General features: G+C 37.8%; 1 protein-coding gene across 1 annotated transcript in view; it reads left to right on the forward strand.

The window, feature by feature from the left end:
* The first annotated feature begins 2802 nt into the window (after positions 1–2802).
* Positions 2803–25061, forward strand: part of MCCC2 (methylcrotonoyl-CoA carboxylase 2) — a 35618-nt gene continuing 13359 nt past the window's right edge. The window contains exons 1-10 of the mRNA XM_035310255.1: positions 2803–2880; positions 4123–4189; positions 7282–7366; positions 7633–7734; positions 8304–8431; positions 10299–10411; positions 14958–15071; positions 22490–22554; positions 23437–23536; positions 24512–24607. Of these exons, the coding sequence (XP_035166146.1) occupies positions 2818–2880; positions 4123–4189; positions 7282–7366; positions 7633–7734; positions 8304–8431; positions 10299–10411; positions 14958–15071; positions 22490–22554; positions 23437–23536; positions 24512–24607 (933 nt within the window). The 5' untranslated portion in view covers positions 2803–2817. The remainder of the gene's footprint in view (positions 2881–4122; positions 4190–7281; positions 7367–7632; positions 7735–8303; positions 8432–10298; positions 10412–14957; positions 15072–22489; positions 22555–23436; positions 23537–24511; positions 24608–25061) is intronic.

Genomic DNA, 25061 nt, shown 5'->3' on the forward strand with positions numbered 1-25061 from the left:
ACCAGGTAGGCCGGGCCCCCGCCGCCGGGCCGCAGGCCGCCCGCCGGGACCGGGAGCGAGCCGCTGCCGCGGTCCCCGCTCGGTGGCTGCGTGTCAGGCGTGGGCCTGCAGGCGGCGGCCCCCGGTGTCGGGGAGGCGCCGTGCCCGCCGCCCTCGGCCGGTGAGGGGCTGAGGGAGGAGGGCAGCGAGGGTCCCTCAGCCTGGAGCTCGGTGCCCGCGGTGAACGCAGGCTTCGTGAAGCCGCCCCTCGGTCAGCCTGCATGCGGGGCCAGGCGAGGCTGCTGCCCCTTTGGTGTTTTTTTGTAGAGGTGCCAAATCCTGTTTTATCTCGCTCAGGTTGAGTTCAAAAGCGCCGTGCAGAAAGGGCACGGGCCCCTACCGTCTTCCATCTCCCTGTGGGTTTCTTCTTGCCTTTAATCCGAGTGCCTGTTGGTGCTCTGATTTTCAGCGTTGAGGAGCTGATCGATACCGTACCGATGAGGCGGAGACGGGGAGTTTGCAGGCAGTTGAAGGAGGTCTCTGATGATTTCAGAGCTGGAAACTCTTCTGTTTGCAAACTAGTTCCTGAGTTGGAGGCAGGTGAAATATTACTAAGTCAAGTGCGTGCCTCCAGAAAGCTGGATAGCAGTGGAAGGAATCATCCCTGGAGGAGGAGAAACAGGTGGAATTACAGGCTTCTTTATGGAGATAACAGCACCCGTGTCTGGTGTAAATTGATTTATTTCAGTGGGGCATTATTAGCATCTTCACATTGAGGATAAAATCGTGTGTACAGTTAGGATGAAAATAGTGTAGTTTTAAGCGTGGATCAAACCCTTAGGAAGACACACATCTGTTTTAAAATTTGTTCCAAGCAAAATAACTAACAGCAAGTGAAGCAACAGCACGTACTCTCACACAAGTATTTCCTTTAGTTCTGTGTTTAGTTTTGCAGAAACTAAATGTTGGGACAGAACTTAGGTGACAGAAACTTGTGTGAAACTTTAGTATATATATATACAAAGCTTGTACATATGAAGTGTGTGTGTGTATGTTTACATCTACAAACAACAAAAAAAAGTAATGTGTTCACTCAGCTAAGCTGTCAATGGATTTGCATTTGCATGTGTACCTTCAGAGCTCAAAAAAAAGCAAGGCCAGGTAACTCTTTTAGGATACAATTTTACTTTTTTACTTTTTTTTTTTCTTACTTTTTTTTAAATTAATGTTCATGAGTTTTGGCAGCAGTTTCCAATGGGATGTTATGACAGGAAAAGTTTGTGTGGCTATGCTAGACAAGCCCACTTACGTGGATACATCTGGTACGTCATTCAAGTAGTAAGGTTCCTAATAGTGTTAGTATTTAGTAGAAATAATTATAATTTGTAGACTAGTGTAAATGTACGTGGTGCTTTGCAAACACAAAGAGCTGAGGTCCATGCGATGAGGTACTTAACCATCTGAAATAAACGTAATGCAGGGAGTAGCAGTGCAAACACAAGAAGGCGTAACAATATGTGATGAAGGTCTTGCCTCCTTCAGCTGATGTTTGCTTTTCTGGCTGTGAATTCAGCTAGACAGGCTGGACTTCATAATGTAAACTGTCAAACCAGACAGGTAATAATGTAATTTAAAAATGAGTTATTCTGAGTTCTAGAAAATAGAGGAGAGTCTGTGTAAAGATTCTGAAGTTTGGTTCTTACCACTGCTTACCTTGTGTAGCAATAATTCAGCTCCTGTAATAACTGTAGGATTAGTCTGTAACTTTGGCTTCTAGATTTTGCTTTAAAGTTCCTGGGAACCCTCGTATTAATAGCAGAATTTTATAGAACTGACTGGCGTAGAGGCTGGTTTCCAGAAAGAACTTGTTGCCTTTTTTACATCAGTTAATAAAGAGCTTATTAGTAGAAATAATAGGTTTGGTTCTGAAGGGAGCCATTTATTCAAAAATCCATAGTAAGATTTGAAAACATCTTTACTTTGCCGATGTAACATACAATAATGTCATGTTGTGGGTAAAGGCATGAAAGATAAGGTTAGAACTTAACTGAATTTAATTCCAACACTGGAATGCAATGCTTTTCATAGATGGTGTAAAAAATCTTTTCAGTTTTTCATGTAGGAGAATAGCTAACGCAGCCGCCAGGAGCTGTTAATTCAGAATTGGATAAGCGAGCCTGCAACTGGGGTTGCTACAACCTTTTTAATTTCCTCTGCCGTTTTTAACTGCATTTTTTTATGTTAAAGGTGATCTCTAAATCTCAGTACTGTCAAAAAAGGTGAATGTGTTTAAAGGAAATAGGCTGACTGAAGAAGGAGAAACGGGGAAAGTTGTTTCATGTGCAGCGCTGGGAAACCAGTCAGCTAGACAAGCTGAACACTCACGCATACAGTAACATTGGATCATGTAACAACTGCAGATTTCTAGAAGTACAAAGTTACAATGTCTGTTTTACGGACTTTTACAGGGGAATTGTAAGAGTTGTAAGCACTCTTCTGAAGGTCTGAAATCAGGTTTTGCTCTCCTCATTGGTGAGTGGTTGTGTGTGTGGCTGCAGTTGCTGTCCGTAGTTTCTCCGAGGAGTGGTGGAGTCCCATTAATGAGATGCAGCTTGCTTGCTATGTACTTGTTTCTCTGGAATGCTGTGAACGATGGGAAAACTGTCAGTAGGTCATTCTCCTGTGATTTCACACACACCACCACCACCACCAACAACAAACTGTTGTGGAGGTAGATGCTGTGTCTGTGCGGAGGGTGGGTCAGGGAGAAGGACTGAAGCATCAAAGGAGGAGTAGTGTGCTGGAACAGACAAAACAGCCTCACAAGTGAAGGAGGGGATGCAGAGTTTGGTGACTTCCCCGTCCCTGTCTCCTGGGGCTGCAGGGCAGCTCCACAGGCAGGTAGCGTTCTGCTGTCATCTTCCTGGGAGGCAACTGGGTGCTCCCTGGGCACCGGGTGCAGGCTGAGCCCTGCTGCCCGCAGCACTCTGTGGGATGTGCAGTCCTTCCCCAGGCACAGGGCTGACCTGCTGCCGACCCTGTGTACCTGGGGAAATCACCAAGACCTGCTTTCTTCTGACACATTCTTACCTTTCAGTAGGATACTTTCTATCTTTTTGTAGCAATTGTAAAGGGGGAGAAACGTTTTCTTTTTCAAGTCCTTCTGTACACCTAAAATGGTTTGAATCCAAAGCACCACATGGTGCCTTTCTGTGATTAAGACAGAGCTAAACAAAGCTATCTAAACCACAACACTTGCTGCTTCCAGGGGAAACCCCAGATCTGAGCGTTCAAGTCAGAATATACTTTCCAGATCGATTTTTCTGTCAACTTTAATATCTTCTATACAGGAATTAGACAAGACAGTATGATCTTTTTATGCAGCACCTAATGTATGTCTTTGCTTTGTTGTGGTTATACTTTTCAAAGCAGTTATGTAGTTCTTAGTGTGTCTGAAAAGTCAAGTTAAGATTGACTAACACGTTCTAATTCTGAAGAAATGGTAAAAACAGCTGTAATGATCACACAGAGTTTTGGATATTTCTGCAGTGGTGAACTCAGTACTGGTTTACTCATAAAAAGCTGCAAAAGCCAGTTTTTAAGATGAATATTGCCTAGAAGCTTTTTGGTTTTGCAAAGCTTTGTTTTCTCGTTACATTCTACTTAAACAATAAGAATATAGAAATTGTTTGCCAATTTCTATTCAGTCTAGGTCATTCATCTTTCCGTAGAAGAGACATTGTAGCAATTAATTTGAATCTCCATGATGTTTTGTTTACAAAATTAGATTTGTAAAAAGCAAACAAACCTGTAACAAAACATTAACAAAACCTGAAAAATAACATTTCAACTCTGTAATGACTAATTCTGGTAATGGTTCATTAAATTTAGAACTGACCTTTACAATTCAAACACACTCAGAGTTTTTGTGAAGGTTGTTTACTAAATGTTTTGGGATGCCTGAGGAAAGCCAACACACAGGTAGAAATGTTATTGCTTTAAAGGCAACGCAGAACAAGAATTTAGTAATGTAGATAGAAATTTTGAAGAGAAATAAATCTTGTGCACTATTTTCTGAGTTTCTTTATTCAAACATAGCACTGTCATTCTTGGTTAAACTTGAAACATTTTTCCCCTACTTAGGAAAACTATGAACGAATGAAAGCACTGGTAAAGGAACTCCAAGAACAAGCAGAAAAGATCAGATTAGGTAAGTATACTAGTCCGGATTTTAGAATACTTGTTTAAACGAGTCCTAAAATAGATGATTTTCTTTAAATTATTACTATTTTTCCCATTAATCAGTTCATTCAGACACAGCGTTAGGTGGATTACAGTAGTCATACTGAAGTTTAGGTCATCAGTCTGCATCTAGGTGCTATCTTTTGTCAGCTAAAAACTTCAAAGGGTTTATGTCCAAGTTAACTTGGTTCAAAATTTTTATTTTTTTTTTTTTTTAAGTAATTCGGTTTAAGTAGGAAAAAAAAGTCTTTAACATTGGCATTTATTTGTTTATCACAGTGTTTAGAGTGTTAGTACATTTTTTTGCCTGAGAATATCTCAGGAATATTGTAATGCAATAAGTCCCTAAATTACTGGAAAAAGACAGTAAGTTAGAGTAGGGCAGATAAAACAAAAGAGTAATTTCCTTGCTAGAGAGGCAAAAAGTAAGCAAAATATATAGTGAAAACTGGATATTTAGAGCTGTTTCATTTTTAATCAGTCTTAGTAATCAATGGAAAGTATGATTCTTTAATGAATTTAATGGCAATATTTTTAAAATGGATAGGACTATTTAAAATGGATAGGACTATGGGACTAACAAACAAAAGGTTTTTACTTATGCACTTTCCTCTTCACCTGATTCTTTGCTTCACCCTCTGCTGCCTGCTTTTATACAAGCTTGGTTTGGCAATTGTACTACAGTTCAAGTTGCATGTTAGTTTCTCCACTTTCCGAGGGGGTTTACAAAGACCTCTGCTGTAGTTTTGCTGGCAAAATAAAAAGCAAATCTGTACTGGTTTAGAAGATTAAAACCTGTGTTTCGGGTTTCATCTTGACTGATAGGACTACCTGAATTAATTACAATTGACTGAGAACTACAAAATAAAATGGTTTATCAAAGCTAAACTGTGCTGCCTGAGATCAGACATGTAGTTTAATTCTCACCTTCTTGTGTGTGTCATGATAGTATGCTGTTTCCTATGTAATGCAACTTCTTGTACAGCTTTGGAACAGAGCGCATTTAAGAGTATGTGCTTAATATTGTTCCTTCTTTGCTATGTAATGAAGCTCAAGGACTTCATAAGGATGTGCTGAATCCCATTAACTTCCCGTGTCTTTTATGGGTGTAGACTATTCAGTGGCTCATGAACTAATGATCGTGGCCTTCTTCACTGCTGCACCTTTTCTTGTTCTTGCTTGTTATATGACAACAGGACAAGAACATGGTCCTCTTTTGCATCTCAGTAAGGTAGCTCTGTCACAAAGTTTATAGGCATTTTGAGAGTGTGATCAAGTGAGATTGCTTTGCCTGTCATACAGGTATACAAGAATCACAGAATCATTCAAGTTGGAAAAGACCTCTCAGATCATCTAGTCCAACCAAGAAGAATTGGGTACTTAGGCTGAACACTCTTGAGGGATAACTGCAACATCTTTTTCTTTCTAAGAGCTGTCATTCAGAGAATGAGCTCTCACCAGAAGCCTTTGTAATGCATATTTCATTATTTGTTGCTCTGGTGGGTAGGTCTGTTGTAATCCCGTGTCACGTTCTCCTGTGTAATACCAATCTGTGTAACAGGAAGGTCCCTGCCACCAATTAATGTATGGGATGTAAAAAATTACAGCATGTGGATTTCTGATGACAAGCAAAGAAATCTACAACTGAGATACTTCTAGTCTTTGTGACTGGCAGGAATCACAACCAATCCACAGTCACAGTGAAGTCTTAATAGACATTGCTGTGGAGAAGAAACTGAACGGGAGATTTCAAGTTAAACACCTCCAAGCTTTTTTCAGTGTTGGGGAGACTGCTTCAGAAAGGAGTTTAGCACAGGGTAGAGTGAACCTCTTGATCCTGAAAGAGAAATGTTAAACAGAATGGCTATAGGGCCTGGAGGGCAAGCATTTAGGATCAGCATGTGAAGAGGGGGTATGCACAGAGATGGCGAAAATCACAGGATGGAAAATGATTCTTGCAGCAGCACTTTAAGTGTAAATGAGAAAGGCATGATGGTTTCTGCTAAGGTCAGAGAAAATGTTGTAGTAATCATGATGTGGCATGCTGAGAACTTGGATGAGAGTATTAGCTCCGTGGGTGGATATGAAAGGTTGTAGCTTAAGAGACCTGGGCAGAAAGAATGTGCAAGATTTAGACTTAGGCTGGATATACAGACCTAATGAACAGACTGAATCAGAAATAATCTGTGGGCTTTCTGGCCTGCCTAATAGGTAGGAAATGATATTCACAGTGGTCAAAGAAGGAGGTAAGAGGGAGTGCTTGACAGGTAGGCTTAATAGCTCTGTTTCAGCAACGCTTAGCTAACAAAGAAATCTCAAAGTCTCAGGAGAAATGCTAGCAAAATAACACCTGCTTTATTTTGGACAAGAGGAGACAATTTTAGAGTGAAGAGGTGGATCAGTGATCTGTCTACATAAAGAGACACTGTTTGGATAAGCTGTTGTTATAAAGAGGCTGAGGTGTGTCAACAAATCTTAAGTATTGAATGACACAAAGCTCTAGAGAGCAAAAGATATGATTTAGGTTGGCCTTGAGTAACGGGCTGAAATGAAGCAAAGATAAATATAACCTTGATATTAAATGCTGTGTTTCTGAACTCTGATGCTCACAGCTTTGGAGTAATCTATGGAAATGAATCCAGGTAGTGTTGAGTCTTTCAAGACTAGATTCAGCATAGCTGTTTTGAACTAGTTTGGGAAAAAGTATATTTGGTAGTTCTTATTGCTGTGCTTTTCCTCTGTGTATTCATGTTACCAGCCCCTCTGTTGATTGCCAAGCAGAGGGTGAAAGTTTCAGGCAACTGTGTTTATTAGTATCTTTACATCAAGACTAGCCATAAAAAATGAAGGGGAAAAATAGAGGAGATTCTGAAAGGCAAGCATTTGTATCGATACCTTAAGTCTGTTTGAAGTGAAAATCATTATTTATTGAATGCATTATTAAAGTCCGTATTTGAAAAGCTGGGAACTTTTTAGTGCTTCCATTCTAAATTTTACAATAACTGTTGACTTGTCTGTCTGTGTTCAGAGTAAACCTAAAGAATGACTGTTGTATCACAGGGGGCGGAGAAAAAGCTCGTAAGCTTCACACATCAAGAGGAAAGCTGTTACCCAGAGAGAGAATTGACAGGCTTATTGATCCAGGGTAAGTACTTTCTCTGTTTAAAAACACATCAAATTCCCTTTCTCAGGTCAATATTCTAAGAGACTTGTTTTCTTGTTAGTTTGCATGAGCACTGGCAGTTATCACCATTTAAAGTTTTACAGATGTGTTCTTTGAAATACTTGTCTTTTTAAAAAATGAGATTTAAAAAAAAATAAAATTGAATCTTACAATTGAGATTCAGTGGCATTTGAGTACCAGGCCCATTCCTTTTTTAAAATCTTGTTATGGTCTTTGTCGTTATTCAGGTCTCCGTTCTTGGAGTTCTCCCAGTTTGCAGGTTACCAGTTATATGGTAATGAAGAGGTACCAGCAGGAGGAATTATCACAGGCATTGGGCGAATATCTGGGTAAGAGATAGCAGTCAGCTACATTATTGATGATACGAAAAGCAATAAGGTACAATACTGCTTAATTTCCAGTGTTAAGCTATTAGCTTTTAAGTGTTTTGTTTCAGAGACGCAAAAAATCAGCAAATTTGGTGCCTTAATTCATTCTGTCTTAGTTAAAAGGAAGTGATTTTTTAAATAAATGTATTGCATATTGAAGTTGGACACGCAGATTTTCTGGTGTCTGATGAAGAAAAGAGATGAGTGCATCAGTAAGGTAATTTTCAAAAGACAAAACAGTATTCTAGGTTAAGAATTAGTTTTGCTTACTAAAAGTACCACTAAATGTTTGTTGGAAATAAGTATGACTCTATAGATAATTATTTAGGGAGCTAAGGGACTGTGAAGCAGAACATCATAGTGCTGCAACTGCTGCTATAATGTGTGTTTGAGGGAATGCAGGTAAAGAGGGTTGCTTTCTTGAGCATCCCAAATGTTTCAAGCGTCTTGAGCATGTTGCAGTTCTTAATCAACAAATGATTTGTTTACTAGGACTGTATTTCTCTCACATAAATTTGTTTTATTTTTAGGCTGGAATGCTTGATTGTTGCCAATGATGCAACTGTCAAAGGTGGTACTTATTATCCCATCACCGTTAAGAAACACTTACGTGCTCAAGAAATTGCAATGCAAAATCATCTCCCTTGCATATATTTGGGTGAGTCCCATTGCAGAAATAGCAAATGATATTTGTCAATGGTATCACACAATCTCTAGACAAAACACCGCTTCTTTCAAAAAACGTTGTTGAGGCTGACAGGTCTCCAGATTCGACTAACCAGGTAAGTATTTCACTTGCAAATGCATTTTCATCGGTACAATGTTACTTCTACAGATAAGTGTCAAATCTTACTTGAGGGCACTCCTAGCTTTGTAGCACTATTTTCTGCATTGCTGTAGGTCTGGCTTTGCAAGGTAAAAATGTAACGACACCACTGTATCACTTCATTGCTTTTCCTTTCCCTGACATTTGTCATGCATGAGTAATCCATCCTATAGTCTTGTCCACATGTCCTCACTTTATTACAGGTAGCACTTAGGCTGGTTTTGTATGAGTACAAGGACTCTCTGACCATGCTCTCTGACTTTCAGACTCAAATCCTGATCTAGTAACTTTTGAACCCATTAACTAATTTCAAGCAAAATTTGACAGGTTTCAGAGAAGGGTGTATGCCTGTGGATTTTGTGTAAGTCAGCATCAGAGTAGAGGAGAAAGATGATTACATTGTCCCCACTGAAAAAAAAAAAAAAAAGGGTAAGTCTTGGCCAGCAGCAACATGTATAATCCCTGCTGGTTGGTCAAACATGCAGTGAATATCAAGAGAAGGTTTAGGAGAAATGTGAACTTGAAAGTATTGGTGGGGTGGATTTGGGGACAGTGTGGGTGGAGGCTTTGTGGGATTGTCATACTGCAATGGAAGGAGTCTTAGAGAACCTTTGACAAATAGAGTCCTTGTAAACATACTGCCTGTCACTCAGATCCAGTGAATTCCTTCACTTTTTAAAATTTCTGTACCGGGGCTTGTGTTAATTATATGGTCAGGAAAACACAAGAGGGAGTGTTTTCCTGACCATCTACTTTTCATGCAGTTTGGTCTTCCTTTTCCCTCGGTGGTCCCTGAGCTAATTCTCTGATGTGGACACCTGATGCCATTTGTCACTAAGAGTCAGTCACTGTTTTGGGCATTTTCTTTTGTGTTCAGGGATGACTCATTTCACAACATTTGACAGCAGTGACCAGTTATAAGTTTTTGTGGTTGCCAGAGTTGATGCTATGTTCAGGAGAGAGGTTCTGTGAGGGCAGGGTACAGAAGCAAAACCCTTCTTAATGCTAAAGCTGAATATATTACCAGCTACTGTCATGCAACATGAGAATGTATGTGTGGATTTATACTCGTAGGTAGAACTTACCAGAGCAGTGAGAGATGCTTGGCTTCCCTGTGCATTTCTTTCTCATCTTCTCTCCATCGTTGGAGTCTTTTGACTTAATTTCATGGTTTTGGAATGAAAAGGTAGCTGAAGTTGATGACCTATAAACTAGAGGGTACATCATAAGGCAGGCACGAATATAAAAGAAGGTTCTTGAAGGCTGTAAGCATAAAATGTCTTCAGTATGTCTATATAATCAAAGTGTGAAAGTACATGTGCTATATATCTTGAACACAGTTTCTTAATTTTTTTGGAACTTACGACAGAATTGCAACAGAACAATTGTTCTGAAAGTGATCTTAGTACAAATGTTTTGCAATAAGATGAGGTTAGAAGTATCTGTAGGAAGTATGGTTGTATCTCTAAAGACATCTGAACTTATTTTTCATTAAAATATTTGGTGTGGATGTTAGTTGCGTATGTGGAATGTACTAATTCTGCATTTTCAGGAAGAATATCCTAATATACATAGATACCAGCTAGCATTAGTGATAGTAAGAGCTGGATATTTTCAATAACATGCAGATATTTTACCAACAATTTATGTATATAACACTGTTCAAAGACGTATGTTAATATATTTTCATTTACTGTAGTTGATTCTGGAGGAGCAAATTTGCCTCGGCAAGCAGAAGTATTTCCAGATCGAGATCATTTTGGTCGTATTTTCTATAATCAAGCAGTCATGTCTTCACAAGGAATTCCTCAGGTAATTTGGTTTTAGTTGAGAATGAAATGTTTTAATTAGTTCTTATTCCTGCTTCTTTTGTCTGATTTCAAGATGTGTAGTCATGCTTTGCTTTAGTTAGCACTGCATTCTGCTGACCTGATGGCCCAGTCTGGGGATTAGAGGCACTGTAAACACAGTAACTGTCCACAAAGTCATTATAGTTTTGAAGAAGCTGTCTTCTTTCCTGGCCTTGGTGTTAATGACGTGACCTACCTGCTCCTATCTTGGAGTGGGGGAAAAGAGGACTTGACAGCGTGGTAAATAGGGCCATGTCAGGAAGCAGTAGGAAGTCTTGGAACAGTTGATTATTCTGCATCAGTGCTGCAAGGGTGAGGACCCCTTTGATGACAGCTAGTAAATGAGACATACTTTTTGCTAAGAGGAATATATGTATATTTATACCTCCATTTTATACACTGATAATTGTATGATAAATCTGCCCTGGCAACAAGGTCATTTTCTAATGTATTAATGATGCATTGAATTACTGTTAGTCACAATTCATGGATTTAGAAATGTTTTTGTGTTACGGATATTTCAGGAGTGTGTTGGGGGCAATTTTTTGATGCAGGTGGCCAGATAGGAGAGGAGTACTACTGAATCTGGTACTCATGAAGCGTGCAGAACTGTCTGAGCATGTAAGTGCTGATGGCTGCCTTGGCTGCAGTGAAAATGGGTGGCAGGATATAAAATCTGAATGGAGGTGAGAAAGGCAAGTAGCAGGATAAAGACCCTGGGCTTCAGTAGAGCAGTCTTTGGCTTGTTAAGGGAGCTGTCATCTGGCACCTGTAAGAGGCCATGAAGGAGGGCAGAGGAGCCCATGGTCTTTGAAGATAACCTGCTCCAAACACAGGAACCTTCCATCCTGATCTGCAGCAAAGCAAACCAGGTGCTTTCTACAAAGTTACTCCCAGTTAACTCCCACCCTCTTCACATGCTGTAGAGCTCTGTCATTTAACTGCCTCTTACTCCCCATTGCAGGCTGAAGAATTCAAGACTTCTTAGCTGTTCCTCATAGGGAAGGTATTCCTTACCTTTGATCATCCTTGTTTATCTTCTTTAAACCTTTTTCCAGGCCTAGTTTTATCTTCTCTGAGGTAAAAGAGACAGATTTTTCTGTATTATTTAGTATGGCAACTGATTATTGATTTATATAATAGTGTAATGATATTCCCAGTTCTCAAGCAGAGTGAATGTTTTAGCTCACTGGCTCTTTCATCTGAGCACTGTGAGAGGTGTATTTTACCACCCTATTGTTTTGACATATTTGGCTGTTGAACTCACCATTAATGTAGGGTGGAAATCGTGTTTTCTTTTCTTTATTCTTACCTACACCTGTTGTTGAAAGGCATGGCTGAGCTAGAAACATACATTTTTTTTATTCTCTGCAAGAAGCTATACTTGGTTGAATCTCATAGTCTAGAAGGAGTAAGTGGAAGCTGGTACTTCCTTTCAGTGTGAAGCAGAAGTGCTGATCAAGGATCTAGTGGTCCATCCAACTCCTCCTTACCTGGCAGATGTTGATTTTGCATGATTTCTGAGAAAAATACATTTGCTGCCTTGATACACTTTGGGCACATTTTGTAGGCAACTCAGGCTTCAAATCTTGATCCATCTTTTCTTTACCAAAGAATCCTGAAATTAATTGCCTGTGAGGCAGAAGATCCCCAAAATACCCTAAATCTGTTTTGCAATCAGACATAGTTTAACTTCAGCAGTGCTTTTCTTTCTGACAGCAATAGTGGAGCAGGTGCAGTGTTTGGTAAGGTTACTTGAGGAAAAGCAGTGTTTAATTGGAAAAAAATAGGAGAAAAAGAGTTAAGAATTCTTAAGGAGCTCATGCATTTGCGTAATTAACAAGTTGGTCATTCACTGGAGTCGTTGACAAGTCTAGGTTGTACTTTAGATTTATGTATATGAATAAAATTGGTCCCACTGATCTGGTGGAACAGTGAGTGTGTTGTCTAAAGTGCCAGTCACATGGCTGTTGTACTGAATTCCTCTAAGAGACATTTTTGTGAACTTTTTTAAAAAAAAAAAAACTGGAGACTCCGATCATTATCTAGTATGGGAGTAGTGATTTTTAGATGTTACATTGAAGATTAGTATGTAAACCCTGTTTGGAAGGCTGAAATTACTGAAGTTATGCAGCACCTTGCTAGAAAGTCCTATGCATTAGGTCTTGCTGCAGTTTTCCTGATACATCTTGAAATCTTCAGGTATTTTCAAAGTTCCTCATCAAGTTGAATTTGTTGTTGTTTTGATTACCATATAGTTAGTATATTAGAGTAGCACTGTACCCCTGTACAATTAAAATGAAGTGCAGGAAGGATTTGTCTTTTAATAATACACTTACATTGCTGTTTGGTATGACACTGATAAAAGTACTTTTCTTGACATGACACTGATGAAAATTTAACTTCATTAAAATATTTATGGAAGGTTAGAGAAAAAAAAGTTTCACTGAAGTTATCTCTTCATTTAAAATATCTAATAAGAGTATTTTATTTGAGGGATGCTTTTATCCTTCGTTTCATTTCAAAAAAGCACAGTAAACGTTTGTAACCTGCTACTGATTCTGTGCTAACAGATACATGGAGCTAGAATCATCTTCCCTGTCTTGGAGGATGTTGCATGAGGAAACGGTATTAGGAAATAGAGCTGCCTCTGATTCCCATTCAGGTTAATTATTCTGACAAGTGGGTTTGGATGTTGTTAGTTTTCTCTCTGCTGTTAGTTTTTGTGGCCTGGCTGAGCATCTGTTTCATCAGCTCATCAGCTCTTTTCAATTTTGACCTTAAAATGATTGCTTTTTTTTTTTTTTAAAAAAAAAAAAAAACAGTTACCGATGCTACTTTTAATTTCCTCCTCCGCTTTTACCTGTGACTAATTTATTATACTCCTACTGCAGCTTTAAATTGCATTGATGTCTATATAGCTGTGAATCAGAAAGCTGTGATTAGCTTCCCATTAGCCACTTCTTAGGCTTTCTCATACTCATAAACTGCATGGATAAAATAGGGGAGCTGAGCCGTAGGTATAAAATAACTGTGCATTCAGAAGTGTTGATCTATATTGCTCTTTTAAGTAGTTTTCAATGCAGTAATTCAAAGAATGAAGTCAGGAAGTAGCACGTTGTTTGGAAAGTTTGAGGATGTGCTTTTTGACAGGTAGGTTGTGATTTTCCAGTATATACATATGCAATATAGCTTTGGAAGAAGTAACACCTGAATGATAGTTTAAATGCAGCCACCTTTTTCAGCATGATCATGAGAGAAGAAAAAACTCAGAGGAGAAAAATCAGAAAACCTGGGGAATAAAGAAAATTAACTTTCCCCCCAAGTTTCTTCAGTTTCTAGAGGCTTACATGATGTTTGTATTTACCTGGAGATATTTATTATATGCACAATTGCAGATCAATCATGTGACTGAATATAGTTTAAGAAATTGAAAACCGTTAACTGAAGAAGCTGTTTGATTTGGGGTTAGAGATTAACATATTTCATCTACTTCTTCTTTAGGTACAGATAATGCAATTTGGATGTTCTATTTCTGTGTGTGCTGTTTTCTTTTAACAGCAACCTTTAAATCATCATTTAACATGGAACGCTACTTGATGTCATTTCAGAAATATATCAAAGTTATCACAAAACAATGTTATTTTGTGCTTCAGATTTTTTTGGGGGGGTCATTGAAGGAAGCATTCAATTAGAGAATTATTTTTTCACTGTCTTCATTATGAGCATTTATTTTATTTTTTTTTTTACATTACAAGCTGTTTTGAAAGTGTCTTTAACTTTTTTGGAGGACCTCTCCTGAAGGAGAAGTTAGGAGAGGAACTTCACTTTCAAGATCATTTGCCGCTGCAGTTATTCATAATTACTGAGATCCAGTCAATTTTGGAAAAGTGTCACCCAAATATTACTGGAAGAAAATGTGCATTGCTTAGATGTTTGTCTAAAAATTGGCATAAGAATGAAATATTGTCATCTTGAGCATGAATAATGAATTATACAACACAACTTGAAGGGGCAGAGCTAATATGGTGGCTGTTAGTTGATCCATTGAAGAACTGAAGTTACGTACTAGCAGATGTGAGAAATTTTCTTTGAAGGCTGCTAACATTGGTGAAATTATACCGATAAGCAACAGCTGATACCCTGAGTTGTAAATACCAGGAGCAAACTCTAGCTTTCAACCTGTAACAGTTCATTGGTAAAGACATATTCCACTATAAAATGTTGGTTCCCTCAAATATTTCACATATGTGGCATATGGTATTTCATATATGAAATTTCATGCAGGGGTTTCTGAAGAAGATAGGTTGAAAACTTGAGATGTTCCCTTGTTTTTGGAAGAAAAGCTAGAACTTAAATAATATTTTGCCCTGTTGGGCAAAAGTAGTCTCGTAGTACTGTCCCAGAAATTATTCAAATCAATACAATATATAGTAATAGTTATGCACATGCAATTTGTTTTAAATAGTTTAACAATTATTTACTTGTGTTTTTTGTTTTCCCAATAGATAGCAGTAGTGATGGGATCCTGTACAGCAGGAGGAGCATACGTACCTGCAATGGCTGATGAAAGCATTATTGTTGGCAAACAGGGAACGATATTCTTGGGAGGGCCACCACTGGTAAGCACTGAGAGGTTTTTAGTAACATAGCCAAAAAATTTTGCACTGCTGACAATTGTACTGCTTGAACTATTCAGACCAACTTGGGTGAGATGTTTCCAGATCGTCTGTAGGTAATTTTGCATTTTTAAATATATCTGAATGTTTATATCCTTAATTAAAACTTTTCTATCTGTTATAGCAATGTGTGTATATATATAAATTAGACTTCGTTAAACTGTTTTTATAGTAGCACTTTGAGATTTCTATGCACATTTTAAATGGTAGGAATGCCTTCTATATTCAGTTAATTAGTCTCTCAGTTTGACCTGAAATAAAATAAAAAAAAAATTGCAACTCTGTGTGCTATGTCTCAGAGTCTAGATCAGAGAACTAGATGGACTAAGCAGATGGACTAATCTGCTGTATTTTATGTCAGTTTATAGACAAAAGAGATGCACTAATTATGTAGTTCATCATTTCTCTACCTTCTTAGTAAGGAAATTGTTTCTAAAGAAACTGACCTGAAGATCTCCAGTGAATTAAAAGTTTATTTTATTGTGGAACACACAGTGGAATCTGTGGCTGTGCAAAATGCTGCAGCACAATATGACTTGAAAATTATGATAGCTTGGCTACAACAGGAAAGGGAGTGTTTAAGTGGGTTTATGTTTTTTAAAAAACAGTGTATGTTCCAGCTATGGGCTTGATTTTAAACTTATAAAAATCCAGTTTTTTTTCCTGACAAGTATTGTTTTACTCAACATAAGCTTTATGAGGGAAAAAAAGAATCTTGTGTAGTAAATGTTACATTAGTGTTAGAGATAAGGTGAGGCTGCTGGTAAGGCAGCACTCAGCATAACTAGTCTAGGTGAAACCTGACTAGATAAACTTGCTTCTTTGAAATAGTCAAGTTCTCATTGAACAAATTGGTCTGAGGCAGCATGTCTCTGTTTTAGTTATATTGTCTTGGAAACTATTAAGGGTGTTTCCTTTGGCAGAGCAAGAGCAAATCAAATGTCTAGGAAAAAGTCCTTCCAACCTGAGCAAAGGAGAAATCACTTTTCAAATGCACTGTTAATGAGGATACTGTTCCACTCTATTCTGTAGTAACAGAGAAAGGGGAGTCTGCTGGAATTCACTTCTTTCCACCACTTATAATACTGTGAAAAATTTAACAGATCCTATGAACTATGGGAAAACAAACACAGACATCTTTTGTTGAGCACTTCCTAAAGCATGATTGGATTAATTTTCTTAAAAGCTTGAAGAAGTTACCCTGTGATGCCATTTAGTGTTTACTTGTATAGTATTGCTTTCATTTCCACAAGATATTTTTGCATTTTATTCTTTTCCTTAAGTGTTCTTTTTTTGTTTGAAAAGTATTGCAAGTTCTATGTATAGGTGGAATTAAAATTCTTGTGCATCGTAAAAGAAACAAAACTACCGGTTATTCAAACATACTTTGCTATGGCTGTTAAATAATAATTATTGTTCTAGAACATCTTAAATAAATTCAGAGTATAACTGACATTGTAAGTGTGTGTCTGGGGGGAAACCTGTTAGAACGAGCATACTTTGTCAACTACCTTAATGAAACAATGTATTTAACTTGAAGTATTTTATTATTATAATGGAGAATTTCCAAGTTAACAAGAACAACAAAGTAATCAGCAAAAGCAAATGCAGTAAATAATAGCAACTATGCCATTTATTGCTAATTAATTTATTGCTCATTTGCTGATAGAATTTATTTGGCATTAATTGTTGCTTCAAATGTCTTACATATGTCTCTGTTCCTTTTTATCTTGCGTTAGTCTTTTTTAGCATGCGGTTTTTAGGTAAACAAAGAAAAATTCTCACCCAAAATGAAGTAATGTTCTGGAAATGTATCACAGTAATTTAGATATTAGGAATGTTTTTGTGAAAGGAGGCATACATATGAATGAAGGTATTAGTTGAGAATATTGGTATTAGTTGCATGAGTAGCACTGGGTGATTCATATATCTTTTTTTATTGAAATAAAGAAATTACTAGGATGAAAGAAATTAGCTTTTACATCTGACTGTTAATAGCTTGCTTATCATGTTACAAATAACTGCCACTGGTTGCAGGAACACCTGAGCTGTCTAGGCACAAAGTCTTTTTAGGCCCAGCATCATTCATTAGCTTAGACAGTGACATGTAAGTGGCATTACAGCCTCTGGGCCTTGCTCAAGTTCAGAGTAATTTGTTGCAGAAGCTTGGCTGGTAAGTCTGAAAGACCTGAGCAAACCCTGCTTTTCTGACAGCATTTCCACAGGGGAAAGCACTGGGGAGCATGGTGCACCTTGAGTGATTCTGCTTGGAGCTCTGTTAGAGCTGGAAAGGTTCATCAGACCCAGCAGGGGGACACCTTGGGTACACTGAGTCGTGTGTCTTGGGGGAGTGTTGTGGTTTAACCTGGCAGGCAGCTGAGCCCCACACAGCTGCTTGCTCTCCCTAGGTGGGACAGGGGAGAGAATTCAAAAGGTAAAAGTGCAAGACCTCTTTGGTTGAGATAAAGTCAGTTCTACAGGTAAAGCAGAAGCTGCACATACAAGTAAAACAAAACAAGGAATTAGTTCACCACTTCCTATTGTTGGGGAGATGTTCAGCTATTTCCAAGAAAGTGGGGAACATCAGGTGTGACAATTTTTTGGGAACACAAACGTCACGACTGTGAATTTGCTGGAGTAGCAGCCACCTCTCACAGCCACTCCCCCCCAGCTTTATTGCTGAGCAAGATGACACATGGTATGGGACACCCCCGTGGTCCATTTGGGCCAGCTGTCCTGGCTGTGTCCCCTCCCAGCTCCTGGTGCACCCCCAGCCTCCTCGCTGGTGGGGCAGCACCAGAAGCTGAAAGGTCCTTGGCTCTGTGTGAGCACTGCTCTACAACCACTGAAACAGTGATGTGTTGTCATCGTTAGTCTCATCCTAAATTCAAAACACAGCACCGTACCAGCTACAAGGAAGAAAATTAACTCCATCCCAGCCAAACAAGCAGTTGCTTTCAAGCTTCAGCATTAAGCAAATACAAAGTGAGAGAGCTAATACCCAGTACTAGCCAGCAAGCTGAAAAATGGGAAAACAGGCACTCTCATTCTAAGGGGATAATACTCTTTTAACATTGCAAGGGAATTTAAGTCATTCATCTTTAATACTGACATGTAGAAACCATGTAGGAAACTTTTGCCAAGTTAAGCAGCTGAAAAAGGCTGGCCTGAGTCAAGCCTCAAAGGGAAGATTTACCTAGGCAAGGCAGTGACTGCATAGATAATGTGAAGTCAGAAGGGAAGAAAACTTTTCACCACTTCCAGAGGAAGATTTCACAACTATCCTGCAATTTAATTTGTTCCTTAGCAACCTGCAGATGTAATGATCTTTATCTTTGTGTGTATAGATCAAACTTTAATATCACAACCTGTCAGCTTTCCTGTTTGGTAGAGCTTTTCATATTCTCACTGACAATTTTTTGCTTGCCTTTCTGTAAGTATCAAAATTACTTCTGACTCCCATAGAAATCATCCACTCCACTTGTAGTAGATATTGTAGCCATTATTGTGTATGCTGTGTTCCCCAAAAACATTGTTCCTATATGAAAAGAATTGGATTGGAGTTTTCTGCTCGCCTGCCTAAAACAAAACGTCCTAAGGAAATGAAAGAAAAAAACTGATGATAGACGCGATTAACCTTGGGATGTGTACACTTTAAAAATAAATAAATAAATAATTGCAGGTGTAGTCCAAAGACTGAAGTGCAAGTTTCATCAATGTTCTTCTTTTCTGAAAGGTGAGGAGTAAGGACTTCATAAGCAGATAGATCTCAATAGTAAGAGGAGCAGTGCCACCAGAGCAGTAATATGACAGAGCCATTTCTCAGCCTTGACCAAGCTGAAGAATCAATATTCTTGCCCTTGGCAATACTGATTCATAGTTCAGGGTGCCGTGTTGATTGATAGGTTTCTCCATCTCATCCAAAACTTATGATCCTCCCCCAGGGAAAGTGTGCTGCTTCCTGTGTTCTGAAGTAAAGGGAAGCCTGGTGAAAAGGGAAAAGTGCAAAATTCCTGTAGATTTATGTGCTAGGAGTTCTACGCATCAGCTCATCTGTGTGGGGAAATGTGTATTTCTATTCTAGAAACATTGTATGATTATAATATTTGCTTAAGGTATTTTAAAAGACAGGTAAGTGGCCTATAAGTTACTCAAGATACTGAAACTTTCTATTTTCACTTGAATAGTGACCATTCAAAATGAGTGATTATTCACAAGCTTGCACTTTAGTACAGTGAATCTACATGTCTTTGGAACTGTAATATTCATTAGTTGTAATTTAGTTGCATTCAGAGTGCCTGAGGAATTTGACCTTTTGTCTGAAGTGTTTGGAATTCTAGTTACAGTAATGAAATGAAATGAATTGGATGATTTTGTTTTTAAATTTTACCCAGAAGTACTTGAAAATGTTTGCTATAGACCTTTTGTGTACCTCTTATTAACCTATTTTTAATCTGCTGTTTATGGGCCTGCAGGCTTGATTGGAAGTTCAGGGTATTATAAACTAAATAAATGAAATTAGGAACTGAGATGCAAAGAAAATCCTCATGGTGTAAGAAATGAAGGATATGTATCTATAAACATGCCATCTGAATTAAAAGATAGGCCCCCTTAATGACACACAAAAAGGGGCAAAATAATTCAGTTTTCAAAGGGCTTTCTTTTGCTTCCTTTTTTGTGATTATCACTTTCTGTAAAGAAAGTTGATCTTTTTTCTTCTTTTTAATACATATTACCACTATATGAAAGAGGTGTTTAATTGCTAATGACATTCCAGATTTAGAAGAAAGTTTTATAAGCTACTTTTGAATGGAATTTATCTTTTTTCCCAGTGACAAATTGTCCCCTTTTTAGGTATAGAAGACTAGTACTTACTTGGCCAAGACTCACACTTTGAACTTCAAAGACCTTAGGTTAGGATGGGTTTAGGAAGGCCAAAGTCCACCTGGAACTGAATCTGGCAAGGGGCATGAAGGACAGAAAGAAGAGCTCCTATAGGTATCACAGCAGTAAAAAGAAAGAGAAAATGGGGGCCTGCTGCTGAACAGCGTAGGGAAACTGGTGACAACAGACATGGAAGAGGCTGAGATACTCAATGCTGGTTTTGCCTTGGTCTTTATTGGTTAGGTTAGTATTCAGGATTTCCGGGTCTCTGAGGTCAGGGGGAATAGTGTAGGAGGGTCAAGTGAGGGACCATGTGAATAGTTTAGACATAGACATGTCTAGGGGGTCTGATGAAATGCACCCATGAGTACAAAGCAACACAGTAGATGTCATTGCATGGTCACACTTTGAAAGTTGTGGTGATCAGGATAGGTTTCTGAGATTGGAAGGTGGCAAAGAAGGCAAGAAGGAGGATCCAGATAAATACTGGCTTGTCAGCATCACCACAATACCTGGGAAGGTGAAGGCACAAATAATCCTGGAAGCTGTTTCCAAAAGTATTATGGACAAGAAGGTGACTGAGAATAGTCAGGTTGGATTTTTAGTGAGGAAATCAAGCCTGACCAACCCAGTATCCCTCCACGCTAAGATGACTAGTTCAGTGGCTGAGGACAGAGTAGTGGATGTTGCTTATCTTGACTTTGATGAGGCTTTTGACACTGTCTCCTGAAGTAGCAAACTGAATGGACAGTAAGGTGGATTGAAAACTGGGTGAACTGCTGGGCTCAGCAATTTTGCAAATAACGCAAAACTGAGTGGTTGTGCAGTAGATAGGTGTGCTGCCATTCAGTGGGACCTTTACAAGCTGTACAAAGGGACTCACAAGAGCCTCTTGAAATTCAATCAAAGCAAATGCTCCTTGGAAGGAATAACCCTATGCACCAGAGCAGGCCAGGGATTAACCAGTTGGGAAGGTGCTGGACACCGAGCTGAACACAGGCCAGCATTGTGCCGTTGCAGCAAGGTGGCCAGCAACATCCTGGGCTACTTTGGGAAGAGTATTTCCAGCAAGTCAGTGGTGGTAATCCTTCCCCTCAGCATATTTGGGGTGCTGGGTTCAGATCTGGGTTCCCAGTACAAAAAAAGACAAGATCTTAACAGGAGTAAATCCAGTGAAGGAACTGGAGCGTCTGTGATATGGGGAGAAGCTGAGAGCTGAGACTTTTCATTCTCATTAAGAGAAGGCTCAAAGGGAGTCTCTCCATGTCTATGAGTACCTGGTTGGGGGGATTTAACGTGTTGGAGCCAGACTTCTCATTGGAGCTCAGTGACAGGTCAAGAGGCATATGGGAAATTATTATTTTTTCTTTAAACAGCATCCAAAAAAAAAAAAAAAATTTCCCATAGGTAAAAATGTGTTTTGTTTGTTGTGAGGATTGGGTTATCATGCACCAAACCAAGTTGTCCAGATAGGTTTTGGGGTCTTCATCGCTGGAGATACTCAAAACCCAACAGTCCATGGTCATGTATCTTGGAAACTGAAATCTAGTTTGGAATGATAGTTTTCTCTTCCCTAATATCTTTTGCTACCTTGGTATTCTCCGTGGGTGGTGAATAATGGTTTCACTAGCTTGCAAGAAATCCTTTTCAAAGGAGTATGGCAGAGCTTGTGGGAAAGGTATGTCAGTGGAAGTGCGTCAAAAAGTTTTTTTTACCATGCAGAAAATGATATTGCTTTATTTTAAGAAGGAATTCAGTCACTCTTAAATTATCCTGTCAGGTCTATAATGTGATAGATCTAGGATTTAGATCATGCATTCCAGTTATTTTTATGGAGACATCATAGCTAATCCAAACAGTTTTATGCCATTGATGCACTCTTCTGAGAAAATGATTATTATTAAATTATTGTGTTTATAATGGAAGATCTAGGGAATACGAACTAGTAATGATTGTTTTATGATTAGTGTTTAAATAAGTAACTTAAAATCCACAGGAGAGAAATTTGTGTAGAGAAAACAGAACTACGCAGAATCAGAAAGCACAGTTTCATCTGGGTATTGATTTTTTTGTTGTTCTTTGAAACAATGCAGGATGTATAACATTTCAAATTGCATTTGGTAACTGCTAAAAAATAATTTTGTGAAAATGCATGTTCATAAACCTAAGGGGTATGTAAGTATGCCCACACTAATGATAGACACAACAACAGATAGTGCAGTAAATGGAGAATCTTTCTCAATAAAACCTACATATAAATACCAGCTAATAAAGATACAAAGTCAGTAAAATTAAGTAATTTTGGCAGGGTTCTGAGTTGTCATGTTTGAAGTGCTCTGAGGGAGAGTAACTGAGAAAATATTATTAGTGAAGAAATATTTTGCAAAGTACAGTTTTATTGCTGTAACTAAGCCTATATAAATATTAATGCAAGACAAGTGTCAATTCTAATACTCATTTTCCTTTTATTTTTGTAGGTTAAAGCAGCAACAGGTGAAGAAGTATCAGCAGAGGATCTTGGAGGAGCAGATCTTCACTGCAGGTTTAAAGAAATATTTTCCTGGAGTTAATTTCTTCCATCCTTTAAGCTTTAATAGAGTGGTTTTGATTGATTTGATTGATTGATTTTGTTATTATTTAGATTTTAAAAGTTAAATATTTGCTTTGTCATTATCTGATACTGGTGGTTAATTTTGTTGTTAGAGTAGCATAGTTAATCTATGTTACTCCAGGTAGCATCTTGTTTCTTTCACTTACCGCTTTAAAATATTTAAGTGTGTATCTAACATACTGCAACATCATTCACAATATGGAGGACTTTGCTATATTGTTTTATGCTGAGTGCTATTAGAATAATAAATTTTGAGAAAGTTAATCTATTTTTGCAGATTGTATGTCAATTGGAACTTACTACAAGCAAAATCAAAATAGCCTGTGTTTTTACTAACAGAATACTTATCAAAACAAAGACTTCAATGCTTTTTCTAAAATGAAAAGAACAGTAAAAAAAGCTAGGTAGCGCAATAAGTTAGGTATTGCTGTACAATAAATGCTTAATTTTTACTTCAATTTATTGAAATGACTGAAGAATAGTCTTCAAGGGCAGTTCATAGTATTTTTTAAAAAATATTTTTTTCTTTATAATTTCAAATTAATTTTCATTTCCATTTGAACAATGTTTGCCATTTTTTATATTGTCATTTAGATTTTTGGTTTACTAGAGTTACTATTTTGTGTCTTGTCTGATGACATGCCTGTACCGTTTAAAAAGTTCAGACATGGGTTTTACTTCAAATGCAATTTTATAAGATAGCATGTAGAGCTGTGTTTCAGCATCTGTATTTTAAATAAACAGTCTTTAAAGTTTTTAAAAACTTTAATTTTCATTCTTGGATTTAAAAAAAAAATCTTTATATTCCTACAGAAAATCTGGTGTAACAGATCATTATGCTTTGGATGACAGTCATGCACTTCATCTAGCAAGGAAAGCTGTAAGAAGTTTAAATCTCCAGAAGAAAATAGATGTAAGTATATAGAACATTCTTGGAAAACATTTCATTTTTTAAAGTATGAATGCTCTTCTTCCCCTGATTTATACAACATATTTTTTTGTCTCTGACTTTAAACACTTTGGAAATGGAATTTATGATTCTTGTCTTTAATGTTTTGTCTAATGCTTCAGTTCTGCAATTAATTATATTCCTACTGCATCATTCCCACTGAAACCACTGGGATTACATGCAAGAGTGAAATATGCACTATAACTAGAACAGCACTTCAAAATCACAGATTTGTACTTTAGGATGAAGTCAGTCTTGCCAGGTGTCGCATTTAATTTTAAGTTTACATGGTCATTCCCATGGACTTGAAATTTGATAACTGCTAAAGCATTTGTTTGAACATGATCTTCTTGTGATTATTGACAAAAGACGTAAAACATGAGATAAAGCTACTTATGTCTTTTTGGTACCTTAGGTTTTGTAATGTATTGTTACTGATCTAAATGATATAGTGGAGAAATTATCTTAACCTATGCTGGGGGAAATGTAAAAGGGTGAATTGGATATAAAATCTCAGCATCTGAAGGAAGCCAAGATACTGTATTTAGTGGAATGGCAGAAATCCTTGTTTTTTCAGAATACTACCTGTCTAATAGGGCATAGGGGAATAAAAAGGAAAGGGGAAGACATGCTTAATTTTTGATGACATGGAAGAAATTGTTAACATGGAGCACATGTGAAGGCATACACAGGAGTAAAAACAAAGGCCCTCACCTTTGTTTCAGTAAGTGAGAAGGAATTATCATTCTTCTATTTAAGAAACCTGATCTTTACGCAGAATGAAGGCAAGGTAGTAAAGACATTTTGTGGCTGTGGCTGGCAAAGAGAAGACTGTGTTCAAAACAGCGTTTGCTGTTTTTTTGTTTTTTGTTTTTTCTAAATAGTAATGTAGAATAGTAATGCCTCTGTTATGAAAATAGTTTTGTTAACTTGCTACAGGTGACTATAGAACCGTCAGAAGAGCCCTTATTTCCTGCTGATGAAATATATGGAATAGTTGGTGACCAGCTAAAAAGAAACTTTGATGTCAAAGAGGTATGAATAGAAATAGAATATATACATGTACTACGTTTTCTTGCACAGAATCACTCTTTATATTAACATAGTTTGTTTGCAGAAATTTGGTTTAGGGCATATAGTGAATATTTAAATATTATATTTTTTTAAAATGTATTTCTGGGTGTTGTTATCTAACAGATCCATTGCAATGGCAATGGCATGTTGAAAACATAATGTATTTTATTTATACTTTCAAGAAAGGTAATCAAAGATACGAGATTGATAGAATGGTGAAAAAAATTCCAAGAAATAGTGAACTTTTGGCTCAAGATTCTATAGACTTGCCAAGTGATATGACAGCTTTCTTCTTCTATTAGTCTTGAGAAACTAAAGATCAAATATTTAAAGATCTATGGAGTGTAAGCATCCTAAACAATTCAATGCTCTTCCAACCATGTGAGGAGACTATTGTACTCTGCTGCAAATCTCT

This window comes from Oxyura jamaicensis, chromosome Z, assembly GCF_011077185.1.
Source record: "Oxyura jamaicensis isolate SHBP4307 breed ruddy duck chromosome Z, BPBGC_Ojam_1.0, whole genome shotgun sequence".
In the NCBI taxonomy this organism is placed as follows: Eukaryota; Metazoa; Chordata; class Aves; order Anseriformes; family Anatidae; genus Oxyura; species Oxyura jamaicensis.